This window comes from Microtus pennsylvanicus, chromosome 13 (assembly GCF_037038515.1).
Source record: "Microtus pennsylvanicus isolate mMicPen1 chromosome 13, mMicPen1.hap1, whole genome shotgun sequence".
Taxonomy (NCBI): Eukaryota; Metazoa; Chordata; class Mammalia; order Rodentia; family Cricetidae; genus Microtus; species Microtus pennsylvanicus.
This window is the reverse complement of record NC_134591.1, coordinates 45282164-45308117: the sequence shown is the minus strand read 5'-3', so window position 1 is coordinate 45308117 and position 25954 is coordinate 45282164. Positions and strand designations below refer to the sequence as shown.

General features: G+C 39.9%; 1 protein-coding gene across 4 annotated transcripts in view; it reads right to left on the bottom strand.

Annotated features, from left to right (window-relative positions):
- Positions 1 to 6070: 6070 nt before the first annotated feature.
- Positions 6071 to 25954, bottom strand: part of Eps15 (epidermal growth factor receptor pathway substrate 15) — a 99361-nt gene continuing 79477 nt past the window's right edge. For 2 of the 4 annotated variants that reach the window (XM_075946047.1, XM_075946046.1), the window contains exons 19-25: positions 24823 to 24858; positions 23573 to 23709; positions 19912 to 19978; positions 16480 to 16556; positions 14795 to 14957; positions 10959 to 11140; positions 6071 to 8481 (exon numbers count right to left, since the gene is read on the bottom strand). In XM_075946047.1, coding sequence (XP_075802162.1) covers positions 8335 to 8481; positions 10959 to 11140; positions 14795 to 14957; positions 16480 to 16556; positions 19912 to 19978; positions 23573 to 23709; positions 24823 to 24858 — 809 coding nt within the window. In that variant the 3' untranslated portion in view covers positions 6071 to 8334. The remainder of the gene's footprint in view (positions 8482 to 10958; positions 11141 to 14794; positions 14958 to 16479; positions 16557 to 19911; positions 19979 to 23572; positions 23710 to 24822; positions 24859 to 25954) is intronic. The other 2 variants (XM_075946049.1, XM_075946048.1) reach the window with 1 other exon arrangement.

Here is a 25954-nt window from a genome sequence, read left to right as displayed (position 1 = left end):
TCGAGAGTAGGCAGGGGAGCAGCTTGAAGACACTTGGATTCATGACCTCCTGAAGGCTTTCTTGTAAGAGCCTGGGGGCTGCGTCTGCTTCCCAGGAGCCTCCTGTCCGCCCATGCATCATGACTGAGTCTCTCCCCAGTCAGGAGTTTCCAATATGCCAACCTCTGAGTCACACATTTTACACCAAATCCTAATCTTCAACTTACTAAATACCACATACCTCCCTTTTGCAGTAGGCAGAACTCAGGTACAGAGAGGGGTTGACTTTCCGAGACCACGTTGAAGAGTTGAGCTAGGTGGCTCTCATCCGTATGCCCCATGGTTCCATTCTGCCTGTGGTCTCTGGCCCTGCTTGGGGATAGCTGCCCCAAGTAGACCATCTGGGTAGTCACTCACTCATCCCTGCTAGGCAGAGCAGAGATGACATTTCCCCCTTTCCCTGACCACACCTCAGTGTCCAGGGAGACCAATAAGAGCCTGAGAATGCTGTCTATTGAACTACAAAACTAGTGTGTCCAGACGTGGACATTCCAGCTCGCGTATAGCCACAGGCTTTAGAAACCCCTGGGTCCAGGGGCTGGAGAGATGGCTCAGTGGTTAAGAGCACCGGCTACTTTTCCAGAGGTCATGAGTTCAATTCCCAGCAACCAAATGGTGGCTCACAACCATCTGTAATGAGATCTGGTGCCCTCTTCTAGCATGTGGGCATACATGGAGGCAGAATGTTGTATACACAATAAATAAATAAACCTTTAAAAAAAAACCCCTGGGTCCACAGAGCCTGGTTCAACTCAGCAGCACTGAGCACCGAAGACAGCCAGGGCTCCCCTGGACTCACACAAGAAACCTTGGGAATAAGGACCCTGGTCTCCTCCAGACCCAGACACCAGTCTACTGACAGTGGATTTCTAGGCTCTCCTCCTAGAAGTGTCTCCCTGTACAGAGGCTACAGTTTTGTCTACTTTTCTCAACTTTTTGAAAACTAATTTTTAATTATAATTTAACATTTTACTGTTGTGCATGCATTTGGAGTTCAGAGGCAACTTTCCAACTAGCTCTTCCCCCCACGTGTGTTCTGGGGACTGGGTTCAAGGCAGTCTTGGTGGCAAGTGCTTTTCACCCGCTGAACCATGTCACCAGCCCAACACTACATGCTTTTAGTAGTAATCCACAAAGTTGGTCTCATTCTTCATATCTCCTTTTCCCCTTCCTTCCTCCCCTCGATTTTTGTTTTGTTGAGATGGGTCTCACTCTGTAACCTAGGCTGCCCTTGTACAATCTCCCTGCCCCAGCCTCCCAAGTGCTGGGATTCCATGCAAAAACCACCATGCCAAGCTCCAACCTTTGGGTTTTTATCTGCGGGCACAGAGGAGGCACCCCTATCTGTCTTTCCTGGAACCTAGTTACACAGTTGAGCGAGTGAGGGAATGGGTACACAGTTGTTATCAGTAGCAGGCACTACAGGGAGGGTTTACACACCAGCTCCCGTGTGGAAAACAAGACCTACCTGGGCAGTAGTCAGTGCCCCCCGCCCCCTTCAGCTCAGAAAGCTGAGAAATGCTTCTCAGATTGAGTCAGAAGCTTGGGTTCAACCTAAGATTCTGAACCTTCTGGGCGTTTCCCACTTCTCAGTGTCGATTTAGAACAGTATTTGGCATTATTTTAAACTCAACTGGCTCTTCAGAGCAACCCTATCACTTGTGTCCTTTTACATCTTGGGTTTTTCTCAAGGTTTCTTCTTATGAGTCTGGGTGTCCTGCTGCATGTACTAAGTGTACCACATCTGCACACTGCCAAGAGGCCAGAAGAGCATGTCCAGTCCCCAGAACTGGAACTACAGGCTGTTGTGAACTAAACCCGAGTCCTCTGCAAGAGTAGCAACACCTTTTAGCCACCAAACTGTTCATTTGTCCAGTCTCCACAGCTCAGCTTTAGTAACTGAGTCAGGTGGGCAGAGAGTTCGTCCAACAACACACATGCCGGGAGGGTGTTAGAGGTAGGATTGAATAGTCAGGCAGCCTGCCTGCCATGCAAGTTCTGAGGATGTAGGCACTTAGGAGCCACTCTGCCAAGCTCATATTAGTTTGCATCTTGTAATAGTCCTGAGGTAGAATATTCTTCCCACCCCTTGGCTTCAGGCCAGTTACTTAACCTCCCTGTCCTGCTTTCTCGCCACTGAACGTAGGACAGTAACAACACAGACTGCAAGTGTCGTTATGCAGGTGAGCAACCACCTCCAGAGCAGTTCTGGTAGCGGTGTTCTGTGCACCTCCTTCAGTGATAACTTCATCCAGGATAAGAAATAAAGTATTCTATATAAATGACTTTAAGGGAAATCCGCTTTATCCCCTTTATTCAGAGATCAACATGTTCTTAAAATGGATTATCACATTCTCTATCTTCTTTTCATCTTTCTCATTTTTGAGTGTGTGAGTAAGGCAACTTGTGGTAGTCAACTTTCTTCACGAAGTGCATCCTGAGTACTGAATACAGACAATCCTCTGCCTCAGCCTCACAGTTCAGACTATAGGCATTATACTACCGTCCCTGGCTCAAGATGATTTTTCTATCATTCATTCATGCAGAACATATACAACGTTAGGACCGGAACTTGATATGATTTTTTAAAAGAGCTTTAATTTTTGTCTTGTGACCCAGCACATATTCAATGACAAATTCTATCTCCTGAGATCTAAAACGATGCCCTTTAACACACTGAAAGAGACATACAATGACTCAAAAGCAAAGGTATGCAGTTACTCCAAAGAGATAGACAGCCAACCAACCAGCCAAACCAGGCGTCAGCTTGATCAACACATTCATCTAGAAAACCATGCCTGTGACCCAGGTAGCTGAGATCAAGACGGGCCTGTACACCAGGAAGGAAGAACTCATTCAATCTACTGTGGGCAAAGTCCAGTGACAATGCTAAGGGGAAAGTGGCATTCCGGTTCTTCCATCTGTTCTTGCCAACTTGATTAATAGATACTGCCTTGGTTACTGATGAAATCAAGTTTCTGAAGAAAGGTCCGACCTTAGAGCAGACTGAATTTACTAAAGCAAAAAATGCCACCGATGTGAAGCGTCTTGGAGACTCAACCTTTCCAAATACACATCAGACAATGCGTGGCCTTGGATCCTACACTTGATCTAGTAGATCATAAACTGAGGGTGGGCTCCAACCATCCATTTGATATGCCTTCCAGGCCATCCTCAGCTGCCAAATCTAGTGTTAGCCCTTTCCTCTCACTAACATCTACTCAGAGCCTATGAGTTTTGTTTATTTCCTGATATAGGCTTTCTCTATGTAGCCCTGGCTGTCCTGGAACTTGCTCTGTAGACCAGGCTGGTCTCAAACTCACAGAGATACACCTGCTTCTGCCTCCCTAGTGCTGGGATTAAAGGCATGTACTACCATGGCCTGGTGATCATATAATTCGTTAATCTTTTAGGATTCAGGCATAACACTTAGGGTAAACTTCTCAACTGGATGACTTCATAGTTGTTTTTTTTTTTCCCTAAAGCAATTTCCTCATTTACCAAGGAGATCTGACACATCTTGTTCCTTACCCACAAATGCAATGTTAGTTGCACTAGGCTACTTGAAACTTTTTAAAAGTAGATATACCGCCTTTTTTTCCCCCTAAACATTTACTTATTTATTATGTATACAACATTCTGCCTGTATGTGTGCCTGCACACCAGAAGAGGGCGACAGATCTCATTACAGATGGTTGTGAGCCACCATGTGGTTGCTGGGAATTGAACCAGGACCTCTATTTCCCTAGTCAGGACTTCCTACGGAGCCATCATCACTTGCTATTCTACATTTTTTGCCCAGTGTTTTCTTTGGCCTTCTGGTTTTAGGTCCTTCCCTCCCCAGCTCTCCACTGTTTGTGAGACAAAGTCTCACTATGTAGCCTTAGCTTGCTTCAAACTTGTAACCCAGGCTGACCTTTAATTCCCAGAATTTTCCTGTCAGCATCCAGAATGCTAGTCTTATTAGGAATAAACCATCACCTGGTTTAAACTTATACTCCTTTAATAAAAAGCAAGACCCTTTCTGTCATACAGTTTTAGGGTAATGTTAATAATTAACAATTGAATTCTCATGTCAGCAACTCATGTAAGGTAAACAAGACTATTAATTGGATAATACTTTTATCCAAAATTTATTTTTAATCCAAAATTTATTTTTAATTATGTGTATGTTCATATCTGTGCCTATGAGGCCAGAAAAGAGCATTCAATCCCTGGGGCTAGAGTCACAGGCAGTCGTGAGCAATCAGTGTGGGTGAACTGAACTCTAGTCTTAGCAAAAGCAACAAATGCACATGACCACTGGAGCCATCTTTCTAGGCCCTTGGAGAATCAGTGCTTGCTTGCTTCCTTCCCTTCTTTCTTGATAGTCTCGACATGCAGCTCTGGCTGGTCTGGAACTCTATGTAGACAAGCCTGACCTCCAACTCAAGATATCCACCTGCCTCTGCCTTTTTAGTGCTGGGATTAAGAGTGTGCACCACCACACTGGGCTCTGAAGAATGCTGGGTCTTAGGAACGATGCAATTCCACTAAGAGAGACGCACGGGCTCCTGTGGCATTTTTTTTTTTTTTTTAGTTTTTCGAGACAGGGTTTCTCTGTAGCTTTGGAGCCTGTCCTGGCACTAGCTCTTGTAGACCAGGCTGGTCTCGAACTCACAGAGATCCGCCTGCCTCTGCCTCCCAAGTGCTGGGATTAAAGGCGTGCGCCACCATCGCCCGGCTTCCTGTGGCATTTCTGCTCTGGTTTATCTCTATTAAGAACAGCCAGTAGCAGTGAAGCTCTGGAGTTAGTTTCTTGGGTTCTCATTTGGGTGTTTCTGAAAAAATGGAGACAGTGCCTGTCCTTTTCAGTGATGGTAGTGAAGACCAAGTAGACAGATACCTGTTCAACATGGAGGATCATGATGGCTTTAAAAATGTGACCACTATGTCCAGTTCCTATCATTTTCTATAAGCATTTTTTTAACACAAAATGAGGGAAGGTATGCAAAATACAACACTGGAATCAAAGGATCAGGACTCAATTCACCTACCTGTTAGCTATGTAAACATATATTGCTTTAACCTTCTGAGCACTAGGTCCCCCATTTCCAAAATATGATTAAAAACTTTCCCTACTAAGTCCTACCATGAAAACTAGACAAGAAACACAAGCACACACACAAAATGCTTGCCATAGGGGTTCACATCCACGTCTACTATGTGAGGCTGGGACAAGAGCTCAGAGGGAAGTGCTGGTCTGGGAGGCACGAGGACCCAGCGTGGTGGTGATGATTTCCTTAAAAGAAAAAGAGCTAATATTAAATAGGCATCAAGCTGAGTGGGGTACTGCATGCTTATAGTCCCAACCACTCATGAAAACAAGGCAGAACTGAGTTGGAGCTTAGCCTGACACAGCAAGGCCTCCATAATCTACCAAAAAAAAAAAAAAAAAAAAAAAAAAGAAAAGGAAACCATCCAAAGTTAAACTGTCTAACTCATTAGTGAAGAAGATGAAGTAAAGGGAACCAGAAGCTAAAGAACTTTCTTTTGTTGTTATTGTTGCTTGTTTTTAAGAGGTCTCTCTATGCAGCTCAGGCTGACTTGGAACTAGCCATATGACTAGCCTGGTCAGAACTCCGAGGTCTCTTTGCTCCTTCCTCCTGGATTTAAAGGCATGCACCACCTCGTCTGGCTTAAGGAATTTTTTTTTTTTTTTTTTGGTTTTTTCGAGACAGGGTTTCTCTGTGGTTTTGGAGCCTGTCCTGGAACTAGCTCTGTAGACCAGGCTGGTCTCGAACTCACAGAGATCCGCCTGCCTCTGCCTCCCGAGTGCTGGGATTAAAGGTGTGCGCCACCACCGCCCGGCACTTAAGGAATTTTCTGAAAGTTACTTTCTCAAAAATGGCAGAACAGGATTCGAGACCAGGAGCTTCCTAAGAACACAGGCACAGGTCCTTCTCAACAGAGCTACAACCACGGATCTCAGGCTCTATCTCTATGTAGACACATTTCCTAGCTTCCTTTCACAAAACAGGACAAAGTAACAAAAAGGGATTGTCAACGTTTATTTGTTCTAGATAACACTGTCTAAGACACTTCATACAGGTAATGTATACTGATGGCACACCTGTCCCTCCTCAGAGAACAGTGCAAAACTTCAATGCAAAATGATAGTACATTTTTTATTTCTTAATGTTTATTATTCTTATAATTACAACTATAATTTATAAGTTTGAAACATGAGAAAAATTCTATGAAGAAAGCTCAAATAAAGCTGAACAAATAGGTAAAAGATGGTTAAAATTTCATCTTTATTTCAAGCGCAGGCTTTGGAGCCAGGGTCAACACCATAAAACATCACAAATGACTCTTAAAACATTTGTCCTATACAATCAAGCATGAAGATATAGATATGTTTATATAATATATACACATTTTAGTATGATATTGGCCCACGGAGTATACACATCTTAACCAAGGATGAGTCTCTAGGACTCAGCTAAGAGCATGGAGATTAGGGCAAACTTTACTGCACATCAAAAGTTGCTATTTATAAGTTACAGATATTTAATATGTCCAGAGTTTTCTTTAATTAAAATTTTTTAAAGCATTTCAAACATTTTTCACTTCTCTCAGTGCAAAAGAAGATTATTCAAGTCAACTTACCTTTCTCCTGAAGCGTGAGAGGAAAGGAGAACAGAGAACACTGCCTACCACAACTCCTAGCCTGACCTTCGCCGTCACTGTCTGCAGCAAATACTTAGGCCACTGGATTAGCTATCACCACTAAAGCCTTGGGATTATGATTCAGCCCTTACTTCACATGTATGACTTTATGCTGAAATATTTATTTACAAAAGTAGAAAAAAGTTAGCAGTGCAAGAAAGTGGTTTAAGTTTGTTTTAAATTCCAGCCATCCAATAGTGTGTGTAAAGAAAGAAAAAGCACCATTTCAAGATGGACTGATTAGCCGCTGTAAATTTATTTACAGGACAGGCAGTAAATTACTGGTCAACACAGTTCAATACCACCTTAACTTGTGACTTTTTAATTTTAAAAATTAAAATTTTTGAATTATTTTATAGGGTCATTTTTATCTTGGTGTTGAAAACACTAAATTAGTAACTCGTGTTAAAAAAAAAGATACAATTTATAGTCTACTTCACAGTCCATTTCAAAGCCAGCTGTCGGCCAGTCGAGCAGAAGATGGGCTTTTAACAAAGGCAAGGTTCTGATAATTTGGCAAGTCTGTTTAATTTTTTCTCAATTTAAAAACCAGGATTTTGGGTGGGGGGCAGTTTTTTAATTTTATAAGTAAAAAAAAAAACCAAAGCAAGCAAACGAAGTAATTGAAACTACTAAGATGGACAAAAAGTAAGAGGATATGTGTTACTTCTTCCATTAAATCACTGCAAATAGCTGGGCCCCACTAAAGAAACAAAACATAATGAAAGCCAAAGTACTTTCCAATTCTAGTTCAGGACACTTCTGAACTAAGGTCAGTGCAGCTGCTAAGGTAGACGGGTTCAGGCTAAGTGTTTGCTTAAACTAACAGGTTGCATTTTAAGTCACAAGTTTTCCTCATTAGCACTTAAAATGAACATTTCCTTACAAATTTTATTTGTAAGCACTTTTTTTAAACTAGGAAATACGCAGTAATTAATCTTAAAATTCTTTAGGTCCAGAGAAAATTGTTTTAAAAATGTGTTTCACACACAAGGCTGTAATGCTTTTATTTAGGAATTACTTGAGCCTGGAACCATAATGGTTTAACGTAATTCATCTAGTTCTCAATAGTGGAGAGTGTGTCCCCGTCTCTAAATAACAAAATGTATCTTCTCCACAAGTACATATAATGCACTTTGCTTTTTTAATGTTTTGTACCGATCAAAAGAAACAGGATGATCTTTCCCTTCCCTCCTTCAACCACTCAGCTCAGGGAGAATACTTGCACACTTTCAGAACTACAGAACAAGGGCAGCACAGCGCAAAACTAGATCTGCTAGGTTCTAGAACGCAGAGGCTTAGCTCTAGCTTTACAGGAAATAGTATAAGCAGGCAAGAGCTCACTGTAAATGCACACCAGAACAGGGGTCTAGAGGAAGCTGTCTAATTAGGGTACTGCTTTTGGAAGAAGAAAATAAAGGACACAGTTGAAATAGAACCCCCCCCCAAAAAAAAACAGTAACAAAAACCAAGTTACACTTTTGTCACATTTATAGGACTCTCAAACTTTTTGTATCCCGTGCTCACAGGTAGTTTAATGCACATGGTAAATAGCTTCAGTATTCGAGAACAGCACTGCTGACTTCATGCTTCAGAGATCTCCGACTTGCTAAGTGCAATGGCCAGTTCCAAGTCTTCTTGTTCCTGCTGATTGAGTCTGGCAAGTCTTTGCTCTTCTTCTCTCTCACTTTCTCTCTTTGCCCATTCAATCATATCTTCTTCAGAGGGATACTGCCATTTAAAAGACCAAAAGATGAATGAATAAGAAAAATAATGAAGACTTTTTATAAAAGAACATTCACTACTTGTTTTACCTAGAGAACTCTGGGAATAATGTTACTTTCTCGTTTTTCTGAAAATAGGTTTTACCTAGTGAGCTCTGGTTGAGTTTAAAATTTTAATGCAATCTATGGGAAGAAAAGTTTATAAAAATACAATAAACGTTAAAAGCATGACTTTATTTTTTATTTTTTTATTTTTTGTTTATTGAGACAGGGTTTCTCTGTGGTTTTTGGAGCCTGTCCTGGAACTAGCTCTTGTAGACTAGGCTGGTCTCGAACTCACAGAGATTAAAAGCATGACTTTAAAACATAGAAATTACAGGCATGGTGGCACATGCCTCAGTCCTAGCATCTGGGAGATGGAGGCAGGAGGACTGCAAATCAGAAGTCAATCTGGGACATACAGTGATATTCTGTCTCAAAAGAGGAGAAATATTTAGTGTAGACTAGGAGATTTAAAAATAGGAGTGGTGTAGTCTTTCAATTCAATGTAAAATGCTTGTTATTTAAACTTTAGTGATCACTTATCACATAGCAATTTTTTTCTTCTTTTCTTTTTTGAAAGTTAGGATCTCACTACATGGGCTCAACCTAACTTCAAACTCATGATCCTCCTGCCTGTGTCCTGAGTGGTAGGATTACATGCCATATGTATCATTATGATGTATCATTAAGATTTATGCCACTGGTGATACGAAAAGCTGCCTTACCTGGCCTTTCAAGGGTACCCCAAAACTATAAAGCAAAAACAGGTAAATTCTGCTATATATAAGAATATTAGCTAGATTAAGCAGTACATGAACCAAATTATTTTTTAAATATTTTGAAGATTCTGATAATATTTAAAAACTTTTAACCCAGTTTTATATAACTAAAATGACCCAGTTTAAGCAAAACCTTAATACTGATGGTGATTAAATTGGAAAAAATATTTGTAATTACAATTAAATTTCAACTTCAGTAGAAACTAGATACAAAGCTCTACCTGGTTTCAGTCTAGGAGGCCATCAAAAGAAGTGAAATTAACTGGAAGGCTTTGGCAGTGTGCATGAGACTCTTGGTATACTTTCCAAATCCCTCACAATGAAAACAGAGGACTTTATTGTTAGCTACTTTATGCTGTACTGTACTGAGACTCTGAGCAGGAAATAAGTAAAATGCCTCTGCTATTGTTTAAGACTCATTCCAACCAGGTTTTGACTTGCAGAACCATATTTAACATAATGAACTGAACATCACAAACTTCCAGAATGTTATTTTACAACAAGGATCATAATCTCCTAAGAAAGTCAATTCTTAGTTCTTCTCTGCTTCAAACAACTCAACCTCCACCTGACATAGAAGATAATTCTGCCTTGCCACTTCTTTTCAATATTAAAAATAGGATTTCTATCATGTTCCTTCACACTCAGAGATGCCCCTGAAACCTGAGAGTACAGACCAAAGGTAGGTACTGCAGCTGCCTTAGGTGCACAAAGATCTCTGCACATCTCTTCTCTAGGTAAGCAGAGTAGCCACAGGGACAAAATAACTAGTGAAGGTTCCCAAATAATACTTAGAGGAAGAAAACAACAGGCAAGCTGTGACCAGGGGCACTCGGCCACTCAATCTCCAATTTCCAAAGTCAAGGATAAAAGGTAATAAGCAGAGAAATTCTTATAGAATAGGCAGCGGTAATGAATGTTACTTTGTGTGAAGGAAAAATCTGGAAAAATTAAACTTTGTTAGCTATTCTAAGAATTTCATTAAAAAAATCTGTTTAATCTGAGCAATGATGAAATATATGATTCTCCATGATTGGTTGCTCCATTTCTATGATCATAAAGGTCTTGCTTAAGCTATTCTCATAGCACTTCTCCAACCTTTTTAAAGAATTCTTCCATCTTAATGACAGTTTATCACGGGTTCACAGACGGATCAAAAGAACCACAACAACAGACCATGACAACGACTGTGAATATAGTAAATAAGGAGTTGACTTTGTACAAAGAACCTCTGCACTGTCCTCTTACAGAAACTGCTAAAGCTTTGTACACAAACACTCATACAGTTACAAATAGACAAGCTTGTTACTGGCATTATAAACAGTAGGCAGACAGCAAACTTTAAAATCACCATCATGCGCAACCATCTGCCAAATAATAACTGTCGAGATTTTACTTATATTTATATTACCAAGACTGAAAGATGGGTTATAAAATAACTTATTTAGAAGAAACAAGACAACTAAAATCAGCTGAGCAATGCAATCATCTAAGAACCAGCAAAACCAAACCAAATAGAATTTGCTTGGGGGAAGAATAAAAGATACTTTTTAGTATGTTTGTAAAATGATGCAAATTTGGAAGGCTACCAAGAAATCTTTGTCAACTCTTCAAACTATAAATGCAAAGATTTTCCCCCAAACAGCCCATTCACAGTACTTACAGCACTGAAGTTAGCAAAATTGCTTGGGTCAGCCTCTTTATTGGTAGTGGTAGTAGAAGTGAATGGATCACAAAACATATCAGGATCCTTTTCTTTGGGACTATCATTGCCTGGGAAAGGCTGAAATGGATCATTCAGTTTAAAGGGATCAGAAGAATCCAATTTGTTGATGGGTCTTTTCCCTGGATCAAAATCATTACAATTAACCAGCAGACACAGCAAACACAAGCACACAGAACATGTTCACAGGAGCATTAAAGAGCTGCAGGCAGTGCACAGAGCAAGAGTCCACGGCATATTCTCAATACTGCCTTAAATGGCCACACCAACTGTGCTCAAAGTCTTCACACCTCTCTCAAAAACCAGGGGCAGCTAAATGGATAAGTCCAAAAACAAAAACGAGGAAATGGGCCAAGAATTATGATTTTGTCCAAAGATTAAGTCCTTCTCCATTTAAAAAAGCACGGTCCTAAGGAAGGTAGTGAGACACAAGGAAAATGGGTAAAGGACAAACAGCCTGGCCTCTGCTGCTGGAGCCACAGCCTCACACTAGCAGCAGCAAAAATGAGCGATTCTGAAATGTGGCAAATTTCTTCCGTCTTTTCTCTGGTATAATTACACATATATAACGCCTAGTAGCATAAAATATAAGATTAACTTGACAAAAACCTCACTTCTGTAAAACTTCAAGCTGAGAATGACCAACATTTAGAAGTTCACAGTCTATACATGTACTGCTGACTAATCTTTGATCAAATAACAGCACATTGCTCTGCTAATTCATAACCCACTGTTTCAATACCATTTATTTATATATATATATATATTTATTTACTCTTTATTGATTGACTGCTTGATTGGTTTTCTGGAGATAGGGTTCCTCTGTGTAGCCCTGTCTGCCTTGGAACTTGCTCTGTAGACCAGGCTGGCCTCAAACTCAGAGCTCTGCCTGCCTCTACCTCTCTAGTGCTGGGATTAAAGGGGTGTGCCATTATGGCCAGCTTTCTCCAATTTTAAAGTTTTACTTAAAGTGTGTAACATTTTTTGAAAAAAAAAAGAGAGAAATTTAAGTTTCTTCAAATGTGTTCTTCCTATAGCAGTATGCTCATAGTCATAATTGATTTTTTCATAAGCATAGTTTACAAAAGAGGCTTGTATTGCATACCACTACACTTGCCTTCGGAAAGTGCTGTGAAGGCATGCAGGATCTGTGTCACAACCACCATATAACAACGAAAGCACTGAGGCTTAGATATAGGAAATAACAGGCTTAAGATCACAAAATAATGACTCCAGGTACAGCTTATGAATCCTTAGGTTTGCTCTGTAGTACCACTAGAAAAATCCAAACAAACCAATGAAAATCCCAAAGGAAATCAAAACCAAAGCCAGGCAGTGGTGGCGCACGCCTTTAATACCAGCACTTGGGAAGCAGAGGTAGGCGGATCACTGTGAGTTTGAAGCCAGCCTGGTCTACAAAGTGAGTTCCAGGACAGGTAGCACTATTATACTGAGAAACCCTGCTTTGAAAAACCAACCAACCAACAACAGCAGCCAAAACCAATAAAAACCAAAACCAAGCCTGGGGTTAATACTAGCACTTGGAATGTGGCAGGAGAAAGGAGGAGGAATTCAGTTTGAGACCAGGTTGGACTACATGGGGCACAGTCTAAAAAACAAAATACTAAAGCGCTGGGAATGTAATTCAGTGGCAGAGTGCTTATCTAGCATTCATGAGGTCTCAGATTTAATTACTAAAACTGGGGGTGTGGTGGGGTTCACAAACTCAGGCTAGAACCACCTGGACAGTGACCTCTTCAACAAACCATTCTTTTCCTTGGCTCTTTCTACAGTAATGGACGTCTGAATGTTCTCAGCCTTATTATTATTGTGAACGTTACAGATGGTGTGTGTGTGTGAACATGAGTGCCACAGTACATGTGTGTATGGCATGTAGGGCCAGAGCAACTTCATGAAGTTAGTTCTGTTGGGGAATATTATTTTAAAGCATATTGCTTCAGCTTCTGCAGAATATGTTTAACTGTGAAGCTGTGATTCTTTGCCTGATGGTCTAATAAAGAGCTGAATGACCAATAGCAAGGCCAAGAGCAAGGCTAGATGAGGCTGGCAGGCACGGATAGAAGGAGAAATGAGGAAGAGGAGGAGCAAGAGAACAAGGGGAGGAGGACATCAGGGGCCAGTCACCCAGCTACACAGCAAGTACGGAGAAAGATGTAAAGAAAGGTATACAGAAATAGACAAAGAGCTGGGAGGTGGAGGCACAGGCTGTGAGTTCGAGGCCAGCCCGGTCTACAGCGGTAGTTCCAGGACAGGCTCCGAAAGCTACAGAGAAACCTTGTCTCAAAAACAAACAAACAAACAAACAGAAATAGAGAAAGATAAGTGCCTAGGGGCAAAAGGTGGTCGTGATAACTTAAGAAAAGTGGCAAGAAACAAGCCAAGCTAAAGCAGGGTGTTTATAAGTAAAAATAAGCCTCCGTGTGTGTGTGTGTGTGTGTGTGTGTGTGTGTGTGTGTGTGTACTTGAGAGCTGGGTGGTGGGCACCCCCAAAAGAGTATAAAGAGTAAAACCTTGCACTACACGGTTCTGTCTCTGAACATTCACATAGATTCTGGGAACTGAATACAGGTTACCAGGCTCATGCAGCAAGTAAGTACCTGTGCCCTATTAAGTTATCACATTAGCCTTGTTCTCAGCTTTAATTAAGACACCAAATTAAGGTATTTGGGTTTTAAAAGTATACTCACACAGGTGTAAAAGCATTTGAACAAAATATTACTTTCAAATATGAAGACTGATCAACTTACTTTTAACAATGTATAATATAGGTGACTCTTTAAAAGATGAGAAGCACTTAACTCATTTACATAAGTTCTGAACAGATATTCAACCAAATACCATGGGAAAGTTATTATGAAAAGGCAAAATGGTTATTCAACAAAACTTAAAAAAGTGATCATCTAACTTTGGGGCTGAACTGCTACCCAGCAGTGAGCTGGCAGCACTACCCACACTCTGGGGAATTGTCTTCATAGATACTTTATGCTGCATAGAAACAAACCTTTTCTTGGTGTAGTGCTAAACACAACACCAAGCAAAAAACAAAACAAAACAAAAAATCTACAATTTGTTCCTAGACTAGACAAAGAAAATTTTAAAGTCAGATGTCTGGAGCCAGGTGTAAAGGTACACATCTTTAAACCTCGCATTCAGGAGGCAGAGGCAGGTGGTTTATTCAAGAGTTTTGAGTTCAAGGCCAGTTTTGTCTACAAAAACAAGTTCCAGGCCAGCTAAACAAAACAAAACAAATGTCTATTGTAAACTAAATGAGTTTTAAAGGGCAAGCAGTTCTTTTTGTCACTCTTGCCTGCCACTTCCTTGCTTTTTTCTAAACAAAAATAAATAAAAAATAAAAGACTTACAGAGACTTTGTATTTGTTTTTTTTTCTCAAGAAAATTAATTTAAAGCTAGTGCCAGGACAGGCTCCAAAGCCACAGAGAAACCCTGTCTCGAAAAACCAAAAAAAAAAAAAAATTAATTTAAAAACCAGAGTACAGGAAACTGCTATCCAAATATTAATCAATGGGTTTCCAAAAAACAAAAAAAAAACAAAGAGATGTCACCCAAATTTTATCTAAATGGGGAGGGGAAGGGGCACATGCCTAGCTGGAGAGGTCAGCAGCAAGCTTATGCTAAGTGCTTGGTTCTTGTTCACAGCCTTTATGTAATACGAAACAACGTAAGAAAGGCCCACACAATACTTTCTAGAGGGAAAAGGCATACATTTGTCCAGGAAAGGCCCCAACTCTCATACCAGGGGGTGGCGGGCAGGGTCTTGTTGGAGTTCCAGTCTTGGGCGGCAGTGCTGGAGGTACATCCTCACTCTTGGTGGATGTTTCCTCTAACACAGTGTTTGGAAGAACCACATTACTGGCAGAACTTGATGTGGAAGGATTAAAAGGATCTTCATTGTTGACCTTTGTTTAGAAAGAAATGTTTAAACAGTTTGATATACACATGGTCATATAGTATTCAGATGAATGATTTACGTATCAGCAGTTTTATTTAAATTCCCCAAAGTGATATTTTACCCTTTACATTCAAGAACAAACAGGATTACAATTCATCTGCATGAGCAGGTATTCTCATAGCTTTACTTATCAAGAGCCAACAGACATCAAAACAAAAAGATTAAAGACTTATTAAGTAAGCATTAAACAACACAAAACTTCTTGAGGTACAAAAAGATCGTCTGAGTTGAATGAAAATGAAACAAAAAGAATGGCTGATTCTATGCTTCTCAGTGCACTTACATATAGGCAAGACAATAAAAATTAGAGAAAATGGCTTCTAGAAAAACTATGCAGATAATCTGAGAGTCAATTTTTCAAAAGTAAACTGATCCTGTGGAATGTTGTCTTTTTAAAAATTTATTTATTTTTACTTTATATGTGCATTGATGTTTTGCCATGGGTGTCAGATCCCCTGGAACTGGAATTACAGACAGTTGTGAGCTGCCATTTGGGTGCTGGGAATTGAATCAAGGTCCTCTGAAAGAGTAGTCAATGCTCTTAACCACTAAGCCATCTCTCCAGCTTCAAATATTAAGTCTTAATGTTGGTTTGAAAACCCTGACTTTTAAACATATGAGAATTATTGGCTTTCCTGTAACAAATCAGATTATGATTTATTTAGGCCAATGATAAACTTTCTTTTTTTCTTTTTTGGTTTTTTGAGACAGGGTTTTTTCATGTAGACCTGGCTGTCTTGTTCTGTAGATCTGCCTGCTCTGCCTCCTGAGTGCTGGGATTAAAGGCGTGGGCCACCACCACTGGGCTAGTCCAGTGTTTTTCAACAGTTGCACAGCTAACTTTTTGGGATGGAATAACTACATCCAGGGAGTGGGAATGGTGGCTCTGCAGTGTACTGGAGGATGAACTCACTAGATATGAGCAGTATCTTCTACCTAGTTCTGAGAACCACAAATGTCTCTGGACACTGTCAAGTGTTCCATAGGGATAGACAATTTTGCATATCTTCAAATATTTTTCTCTTAGCCTGAATCAATACTACAGCTATGCTGGACAACAGGTGGCAGACACCCAGCACTGGATTTTATCTTGGTGCAGACGCTAATAACTTCAAAGGATAAAATCAAATAGGTATACAGGAGATGGAATGAATGTTGTGGCTAATGACCCAGAAAGGACACAGGGAAAAAATGTAATTCAGCTGGAAAAAAAACATTTAAACAGAGAGACAACTCTAACGCTGACACTGAGTAGACCTTTCAGAAGAAAATGAACCACCTGTACCACTGCCTCCTACGTATAGAAATTCGATTGCTTTACAGCTGATCTGTAACATCCATCTGAAATCAGCCCTGCTACAGACTGACGCAGTTCTATCCACATTTGTGAGAAGGCTCTAACTATAAGAAGGCCGCTCATTTGATGGAACATGATGTATTGTTTCTTCCTATTAATCACTGCAGATTACCTTTGACAATGTGCTGAAGTCAGCAAACCCATCTCCAAATGATTCATTTCCAAAAACAGAAGCGAAAGGGTCTGCGGCTAGAAGGAGCAAAGAAAAATCAGTGTAAGACACTATATCTCATGTCTGTGTTTTGTTTGGTAACATTCAGAATAAATATTCCTAAATTTATGACTGATGTCTATACAGACAAGGTATATACTGAAAATCCCGTATGGTGTATGCCTTTGTATAAACCAGCTGTAAATGACCCAGGAGCAAAGCAGGTCTAGTTGAAGGTGGGGTGTTTAAGCTCTGGAACACATGTCATACAGCTCCTATGGACTTCATTTAATTGCTGTTTGTTCTGAGGAAAGTAGAGCCCAGGATGGCATATAACTTTTTTTCTGTCTATCAGTCTCTCAAGTGCCAAGATCACAGTCATGCGACATTGTGCTTGGCCAAATCATCTCTCATAATGGTATCAAACACCTTAAAGGGTCATTAGCCACACATTTCAAATGCTACCTCTTCCACAAACCCAGGGGGTTTTCCACAGCAAGAAGTGAGTTCTTCATTCACTACCACAATGACTGTACTCTACTTTGTTCCACAGTTTATCTATAATTGATAAGTAGTTTGAATTTGTCAGATATTTCCCCCATCCTAGCCAGCGGTCACAGATCTGAGTGTGTATGCTGGAAGAGGAAAGGCACACCTGCTCAAGTTTCCAGGATGGATTTGCACTAAGAACCTGTGGTTAAAAATAAAAAGAGATGGCCAGTCGTGGTGACACACACCTTTAATTCTAGCACTCGAGGTAGAGGCAGGCGGATCTCTGTGAGTTCAAGGCCAGCTTGGCTCACAGAGTAAATTTGAGGACAGTCAGGATTGTTTCATAGAGAAATCCTGCCTTGAAAAACCGAAATCAAACAAACTAACAAAAACCCAACCAACCAAACATACAAAAAATCCTAAAGAAAAAGTTCCCTCAAAGAGTAGCTGCTTACCAAAGAATCCTAAGATGAAGACCTCCCCCTCACCTCTATACCCTTTAAATGTAAGATTATCAAGGTCAACCTCACAGTCTTCAAGAGATACCCTGAGTAAAATGTACCTGCAAAGAAACACTCGTATCTTACTGGGCACAGCTTTAGTCAGCACCTGGAAAGACACTGTATTTCCTCAATCTGGGACTAGTAAGATATTATACACAGTCACACAGACAGACAGACAGACAGACAGACAGACAGACAGACAGACAGACAGACAGACACACACACACACACACACACACACACACCCCAAAACTAATCTCATCTAAAGTAGAAAAATCACGCTTACAAGTGAGAACAGAGTATAAAGAAACAGGTTCTGGACTGGCTTTTCCTTACTACTTTTCTTCCACAGTGTGCAGTGTCTATCCACCAGGAGCAAGCAAGTGCTGAAAAGAACTCAAGCACTTAATGTACTTTCATAACAACCATATTTTAGCAGTAACAGAAGACAATGATTTTTAACTAATATAAATTAAACATATATATGAAATAAACAGAAATTTACTCATTTTAAAAACTGATTTTGAAAGCCCACAATTCTAAATGTGCTTAGTACCCAGCATTAGAGTTACTTGTCTGTTCCATATCTGCTTTTTATTTCTCATTCTTGCTACTCATGCTGGGGTTTAAAACCCAATTCCCTGAAATTCAGTCATGCTGAATCTTATGACAATTTATTCAACAGAAGAGATCCAATTTGTTGAGGCATTTGTACTAATCCCTCTATATCATAAACTACTTGGTCACATCAACAACCTGAGAAAATAACACATCCTACTAGCCACATGACGTTCAAGCATTATGTCTGGATTTACTTTCCTCTAATTTCCTATGCTCCCAAGCAGTAGCCTTATTCTTAATGAAGAGTGGAAACAAAGCAGTTACTTAGCTGAATCTATTTATTTATTTATTTATTTTCGGTTTTCTCTTCCAGCCTGTCCTGGAACTTGTTCTGGAGACCAGACTGGCTTCAAACTCACAGAGATTCTCCTGAGGGCTGGGACTAAAGGCATGAGCCACCACAAGCCGTTTTGAAAATGTTTTAAGATTCCATCAGACCTAGGATCGAATCTAGTCAACTGGTTTACCTTTTCATAAACTGTAACCTTGATCAAGTTAGTTATTAATATTCTAGAACTTAGTTTCCTCGTGCTTAGATTTTTCTCTGTATTTTAACAGAACCTCTTTATATTAAAAACAATTTTTATTACTCATTTGAAGCCACTCACTTTTAAACTTAGGCTAAAATCTTTAGGAGTAAATGCCAAACAACACTTTATAGGGTTGAACACCAGGGTTAAGAGAAAGAGGTGCTCACAAGAAAGTAAAATATACTGGAGAATATTTATGTGGGCCTCGTTTTAAGATTTATTTCATGTAGAAGAGTGTTTTGCCTGCATGTGTACATGTGCATCACATGTGCACCTGCTGTCCATGGAGGTCAGAAGATGGCGCTGGATCCCCTGAACCTGGAAATTAGGACTGTTGTGAGCCAAAAGGTAGGTTCTAGACCTGAACATGGGTCTTCTGCAAGAGCCGCAAATGCTCTTAACTGCTGAGCCATCTCTCCAGTCACCTCCTTTTTTCAAAAACAAAACCAAAAAACAAACAAAAAAGAAGTTCTTATTTATAGTCCAGGCTAGTCTGAAATTCACTATGTAGTTCATATTATGTAGCTCAGGCTGGCCATGAACTTATAGCAATCCCACCTCATCCTGAGAAGTAGGATTTTAAAGTGTTATCATCACACCCTGCTAATTTTTAATATTTTTTTTCCTTTCATATATTTGTGTGCATGTTTATACATGTGCATATGTGTGGTTTGCACATGAATGTTCATGGCAAGGTCAAGGTAGAACACTGGATGTTTTCCTTTACTGTTCCCTACCTTATTGCCTTAAGACAAGGTCTCTCATTGAACCAGAAGCTCATCATCTTGAATAGACTAGCTGGCCAGTAGGCAAGTGTGCTGTCAGTATCCACCCGTCTCTGCTCCTCAGTGCTGAGGTTATAGTCAAGTGCAGTCAGCTTTTTATACAAGTCTAGGATTCAGACTCAGGTCTGAAGGCTTATACAGAAAGTGCTCTTACCCACTGACCGATTTTCTTTTCAGCTCAACACTATACTGTATAAAGCAAAAGCTTCTTGGTTTTACTGAACTGAACACAGTATGTAGTCTAGAAAAACCTTGAAGGTGAATGATAAACGAGATAATGAGTAAGGAAAGTAAAAAGTGATACACAAATACTTGTTGCTGCTATTACCAGCATGTTATAAATGGAAATAATTACACATCAATTTAAAAGTCATAATGAATAGGGCAAAAATGTTTAGTGAAGAAACTCTTAAAGAAGAAGCAATGATGAGCACTAATAGAACTGACAACAAAGGTCTTTACCTGAATCACTAGCTGCAACAACTGTTCCACCAGGAGCAAATGGATCATTGTGCTTCCAAGTTTCTACCTATAGGAATGGTACAAATCTATGACTGAGAGGCAACATTTCATAGCTGGAATTTTACTGTCAAACCTAAAAAATACTTTACAAAATTCTTTATTAGAAAATATAAACATCTGGAACACAGTTTTCCCTTTCCTTATATGTAGTCTCAATGAATGAAAATACTTACTCTCTTTGGCTGTAAAATATTTATTCTAAAAAGTATGAGGCATATGTATAATTTAACAAGTTTTATGCAGTCATCTCTCAGGAAGGTTCCAACAGTCAGTTGCTTCATGTGCCTCTTGCCAACCACAATTCCAACCCCTCTTCTGCAGATCACTTTTTGGTAGTACTGGGACTGAACCCAGAGCTCACACATGCTAACTAAGCCCTGTCACTGAGCTGTATTACCCAGCCCTGTAGAGGTGACCAGTATCCTGACTTTGATGGTATTCAATTCTTTTGCTTTATAAGTGCTTATGTGAACTTTTTAGTGTGAAATGATTTAGACTTACAGAAGAATTGTAAAGACAGTACAAAGTTCCCACATGCACTTTTAGCTACCTCTAATATTAGTATTTCATGTAATCATGGCCTATTTACTAAAACTAAGGATATTTATTTATTTATCTATCGAGATAGAGTTTCTCTGTGTTGTTTTGGTGTCTGTCCTGGAACTAGCTCTTGTAGACCAGGTTAGCCTCGAACTCAAGAGATCCACCTGCCTCTGCCTCCTGAGTGCTGGGATTAAAGGTGTGTACCACTACCGCCTGGCCTAAAACTAAGGATTTAACACCAGAAGAAAAACCTAAATTACAGTTACAGGCTTTATTTAGACTTTAACAGTTTTTCACTACTATCCTCTTTTTACTCCAAATACTACCACTTTCTTTAACACTGTGTAACAAATCTAGCAGGGCATAGTGTCATAGGCCTTTAATCCCGGAATTTAGGTGTCAGAGACAAGTGGATCACAGTCAATTTGAGGCCAGTCTGGTCTACTTAGTGAGCTACAGGACCACCAGGATTGGACAGAGAAACACTGTATCATAAAACAAAACAAAACAAAATCAAAAATAAAAATTTAGGATTCTGCCCTTAAGAGGAAGGCACATACACAACACCCAAGGAGGGGTAAGAAGTAATGCACTTATGGATGTCAGGTTTCCTTCTACTTCTTCATCAAACAGTGCAGCCACTCTAACAGGGATGAGACAGAGTGGACTGCCCAGAAAAGAACAATGGTCATGCTGGACATGGCAGCCTACTCCTTTAATTCCAGCACTCAGTAGGCAGAGGCAGGTAGATCTCTGCGAGTTCAAGGTTAGCCTGGTGTACAGAGTAAGTTCCAGGCCAGCTGAGGTTGTTACATAGAGAAACCAAGTCTCAAAACAAAACAGAATAATGGTCAGATATGCCTGACTTCATGGTGGTACATGCCTTGCAATCCTAGCACCAGGGAGGTAGAGGCCAGAAGATCTAGAGTTTAAAGCCAGCTTCAACTACATAGTAAGTCCAAAGCCAGTCTGGTTTACAGAGAAAGTTACAGGATAGCCAGATAGAGAAACCCTGTCTTGGGAGGTGGGGTGAGGGGCAGGGAGTACTATTAATCTAATCTCTGTTAACCTCCCATATATTACATTATTTTTCTGTTCATATTTTATCTCATATAGCCCAGGATGGCCTCAAACTCACTAACAGCTGAGGACGACCTTGAACTCCTAATTCTCTTGACCCTACCTCCTAAGCATTGGAATTACAGGCCTGAAACACATCTGGTTCATTATTCTTTTAAGGAAGTAATCTTCACCTAAGAATAATAAATGACAAAACAGTCATGTAAAATGCCTATCAATTAATTGTGCCCTTCTAGGTCCAGTTTACTAATAGAAATGAGACTGCTGCCTCAAAAAGTCTTAAATAAAGAACAAACAAAATAAAATAAAAAATAACACAATTTCATTGTATTATTCTGAGTATTTCTAAATATCCAGGATATAAGTTTTTAAAATTTATTCTTATTTTACGTATATGAGTGTTCAGGCTGTGTGTGTGTGTGTATTCCTGCTTGTATGCATGCCGGCCTGTAGTCTGTGGAGGCCAGAAGAGGGTGTCAGATCCCCTGAAACTGGAGTTACAGACAGTTGTGAGCTGTTGGTGGGTGTAGAGAACTGAACCCAAGTCTGTTACCTGCTGAGCCATCTCTTCAGCCTCTCTCTATATAATTTTTTTAAAACTTATTTTTAACTTTATTTTATGTGCATTGGTGTGAAGGTGTCAGATCCCAGGAAACTGGAGTTATAGACAATTGTGAGCTGCCATGTGGGTGCTGGGAATTGAACCTGGGTCCTCCAGAAAAGCAGCCAGTGCTCTTAAACACTGAGCCATTTCTCCAGTCCTATATAAGTGTTTTTAAAAAAAGTCTTCAGACACAAAATACCCAGAGCAAATTAAAGTAACATGATTTTTTTAAAAAAAGATTTTTTTTTGTTTTTGTTTTTGTTCTTTTGTTTTTGAGACCGGGTTTCTCTGTGTAGCTCTGAATTTCTCTTTGCAGACCAGGCTGGCCTCAAATTCAGATATTCACCTGACTCCACCTCCCCAGTGATAGGACTAAAGGCATATGCCACTGCCACCACTGCTCAGCATAAATAACGGGAAAAATGGCTCAGTCACTAAAGGATAGGCTTACAACCAAAAATGTCTAAATTTTTTAAAGCAGGAGTATCAACATCTGCCTTTTAAAGTGAAATTGAAGATTAGAGACAATGACCATGCAGCATTGAGAGGCTTTGGATCAGCCTGTGGCTACTAAACAGAGTTGTAGACATGTACTCAAGAGAGCCTGACAGTCAGTGGGAATTTATACTTTTCAAGATTAACATTCCAGGTATAACTATAAAACAACATGTATTCCTTTTTATATTTATATCAACAGATATTTATAAAAAGTTTTACTTAAAGCCGGGCGGCAGTGATGCACGCCTTTAATCCTAGCACTGAGGAAGGAGGCAGAGGCAGGTAGTTGGATCTCTGTGAGTTTGAAGCGAGGCTGGTCTACAAGAACTAAAAGTTCCAGGACAGGCTCCAAAGCTACACAGAAACCCTGTCTCGTTCCCCCCAACCCCAAAGTTTTACTTAAGACAGGCTTTTGGATTTCCAGTCTCTTTTATTTAATATCAGCAATGAGATAAAGATGGACTCCATTTTTGGACACGCTAAAGCATCCTAGTCATCTCCAGTGGATGATCAAAGTATGAAATATTCCATTAGACAAAAACTTGCATGGGTGGAAGCCAGACAAATTTCATATGGACTGGGGCTGGAGAAATGGCTCAGAGGTTAAGAGCATTGCCTGCTCTTCCAAAGGTCCGGAGTTCAATTCCCAGCAACCACATGGTGGCTCACAACCATATGTAATGGGGTTTGGTGCCCTCTTCTGGCCTTCAGGCATACACACAGACAGAATATTGTATACATAATAAATAAATATTTAAAAAAAATTTCATATGGACCATTAAGAACAATTAAAAGGCAGGTTCTATCACTGTATATTCAAGAAATTTCCTTAGGATATTTGGTTTAGCTGTCTGAATTTTTAAACCTGACACTTACCGATGTATTACTGCTATTGTTGGATGCACTGAAAGGGTCAGCATTTGATGTGGTAAAAGGGTCAGTAGAAGACTGCTTAAAAAAGCAGTCAGATGCAAATGGATCTGAACCTTTGAAAGGATCACCACCAAATGGATCTAAAGAGAAAAAAGGAACAAATATAAAAAGCTGAAAACCCATTATAATTCACTACTACTTTATAGGCATTATCACTATTTCAATTAAAAGACATTTTGAAGCATTCCCTATCAGCCACTGTGAGGTTGGGCTGGGTCTGTCCACCATTCAGACTCAAAAAGCCAAAACCATTTCTTTTTACTTCTTTTTTGCCCCTTTCCAATGCTGGCCATATTCTGATACTTGGAGTTCTCTTACTTTTTTTTTTTTGGTTTTTCGAGACAGGGTTTCTCTGTGGTTTTGGAGCCTGTCCTGGAACTAGCTCTTGTAGACCAGGCTGGTCTCGAACTCACAGAGATCGCCTGCCTCTGCCTCCCAAGTGCTAAGAATAAAGGCGTGCGCCACCACCACCCGGCTCTTACTTTTTTTTTTAAAGCTCCTGTCCTTACAGTGTAGCTGGTTTGCCCATTAGACGACTGACCTCCATGCTAGCTTACTGATAACACTGCCTATCCCTTCTCTTCTCCATTCCCTTCCTCTAAGAAATTGTTTTACAGCTTGCCTGCCCTGGTGTTTTTCTTTCAAAATCAACAAAACTGTCCTCTTTGAACAGACTTTGCTTGACTTTCAAAAACTAAAAGGTCACTTGAATTCCTGCAGAACCTCACATTCCCTTTTTTATGAGTTCAAGGCCAGCCTGATCTATAAAAGCTAGTTCTAGGACAGGCTCCAAAGCTACAGAGAAACCCTGTCTCAAACAAACAAACAAACAAAAAAACCCAAAAAAGGAAAAAAAAGTGAGGCTTGGGTTGGAGGTGTAGTAGAATACTTGCCTAGCATGTGCAAAGCCCTGAGTTTAATCATAGGTGCGCGCACGCACACACACACACACATACACACACACACACACACACACACACACACACACACACACACGCAAGCACATGCACACTCACAAGGCTCTAATCACTCTCTAAATATTTTAGCATCTTGCCTTGGCTTTAAAGCGGTTTTAATAAAAAGCAGTTCCCCTCCTAGGACAACCCAAGCTGTGTGTTCTTGTCTCAAAATACAGTAAAAGGTTATAGTTAAGCAGAAAAGAATTAAAGAAGAAACTAAAAAAATATACTGACCAATTTTTCCAAAAGGATCATCCTTGAAAGGATCACCTGTTACAAAAGAAGAAAACAGAGATGAAAATACAGTTCATGCCTTTAATCCCAGCATTTAGGAGGCAGAAGCATGTGGATCTCTGTGAGTATGAGGATAGCCTGGTCTACAGGAATGCCAAGACTACACAGAGAAACCCTGTCTCAAAAAACAAAACACACACACACACACAAATTATTATGTATATTGTTGAAAAGAGTGATTTTAAAAGGAAGTTTCTTAAGTTAAACAATAACTTAATGGATTCAATAATTCTACTTCAAAGTAAATAAAATTATGTTATTCACTTTAGAAAAGATTTAAAATAATGAAAAAATAAATGATGATTCAACACACCTCATATAAAAAGGCAAATTAGAACTATGGTGGTTTAAGTGAAAAATGTACCCCATAGTCTGTGGCATTTGATCTCCTGGTTCTAGTTGGTGTCACTGGGGAGGTTTAGGTTAGGTATGGCCTTGTTAGAAGAGGTGTGCCACAGTAGGAATGCTCTGAGAGTTCAAAGACCTTGAAGCCTTCTGCTGCCATGCTGTCCCTGCCATTACAGCCTCCAACCCTCTGGAATTGTAAACCAAGTAAACTCTTTCTTCCGTAAGCGGTCTTGGTCATGGTGTCTATCATAGCAACAGAAGAGTAACTAATGTAAAAACCAAATAAACTTACCCTTGACCAAAAGAGGTTACAGGGAGTAAAACAAAGACTGAAAGAGGCTATAGATAGAGACACAAAAGTGAAGTTTTACCAACAAAATCTCTACTCCTGGCTACTAGGTAGATATTACCCTTAGCACTTCATGAAATAAAGAAAGACTAAGGTAAAAACAACAAAACAAACAAAAAACCCTCATAAATTGAAGAAGACAGAGATAAACTCTCAAAGTTAAGGCCACTTGAATTTTGACAAGAATATCAAGAACACATGATGTGGAAAGAGTGAAAGGATAGTTTTTTTTCAACCACCGGCATTTGGGTGCTGGGGATGTAGCCAGGTTAGCTGAGTCCTTTCCCAGTAGAACAAAGTCCTGAGCTTCATCCCCAGAACTCCATACATCTGGTGTGATGGTATACATCATAATCTCGGCATTTGGATGTGGAG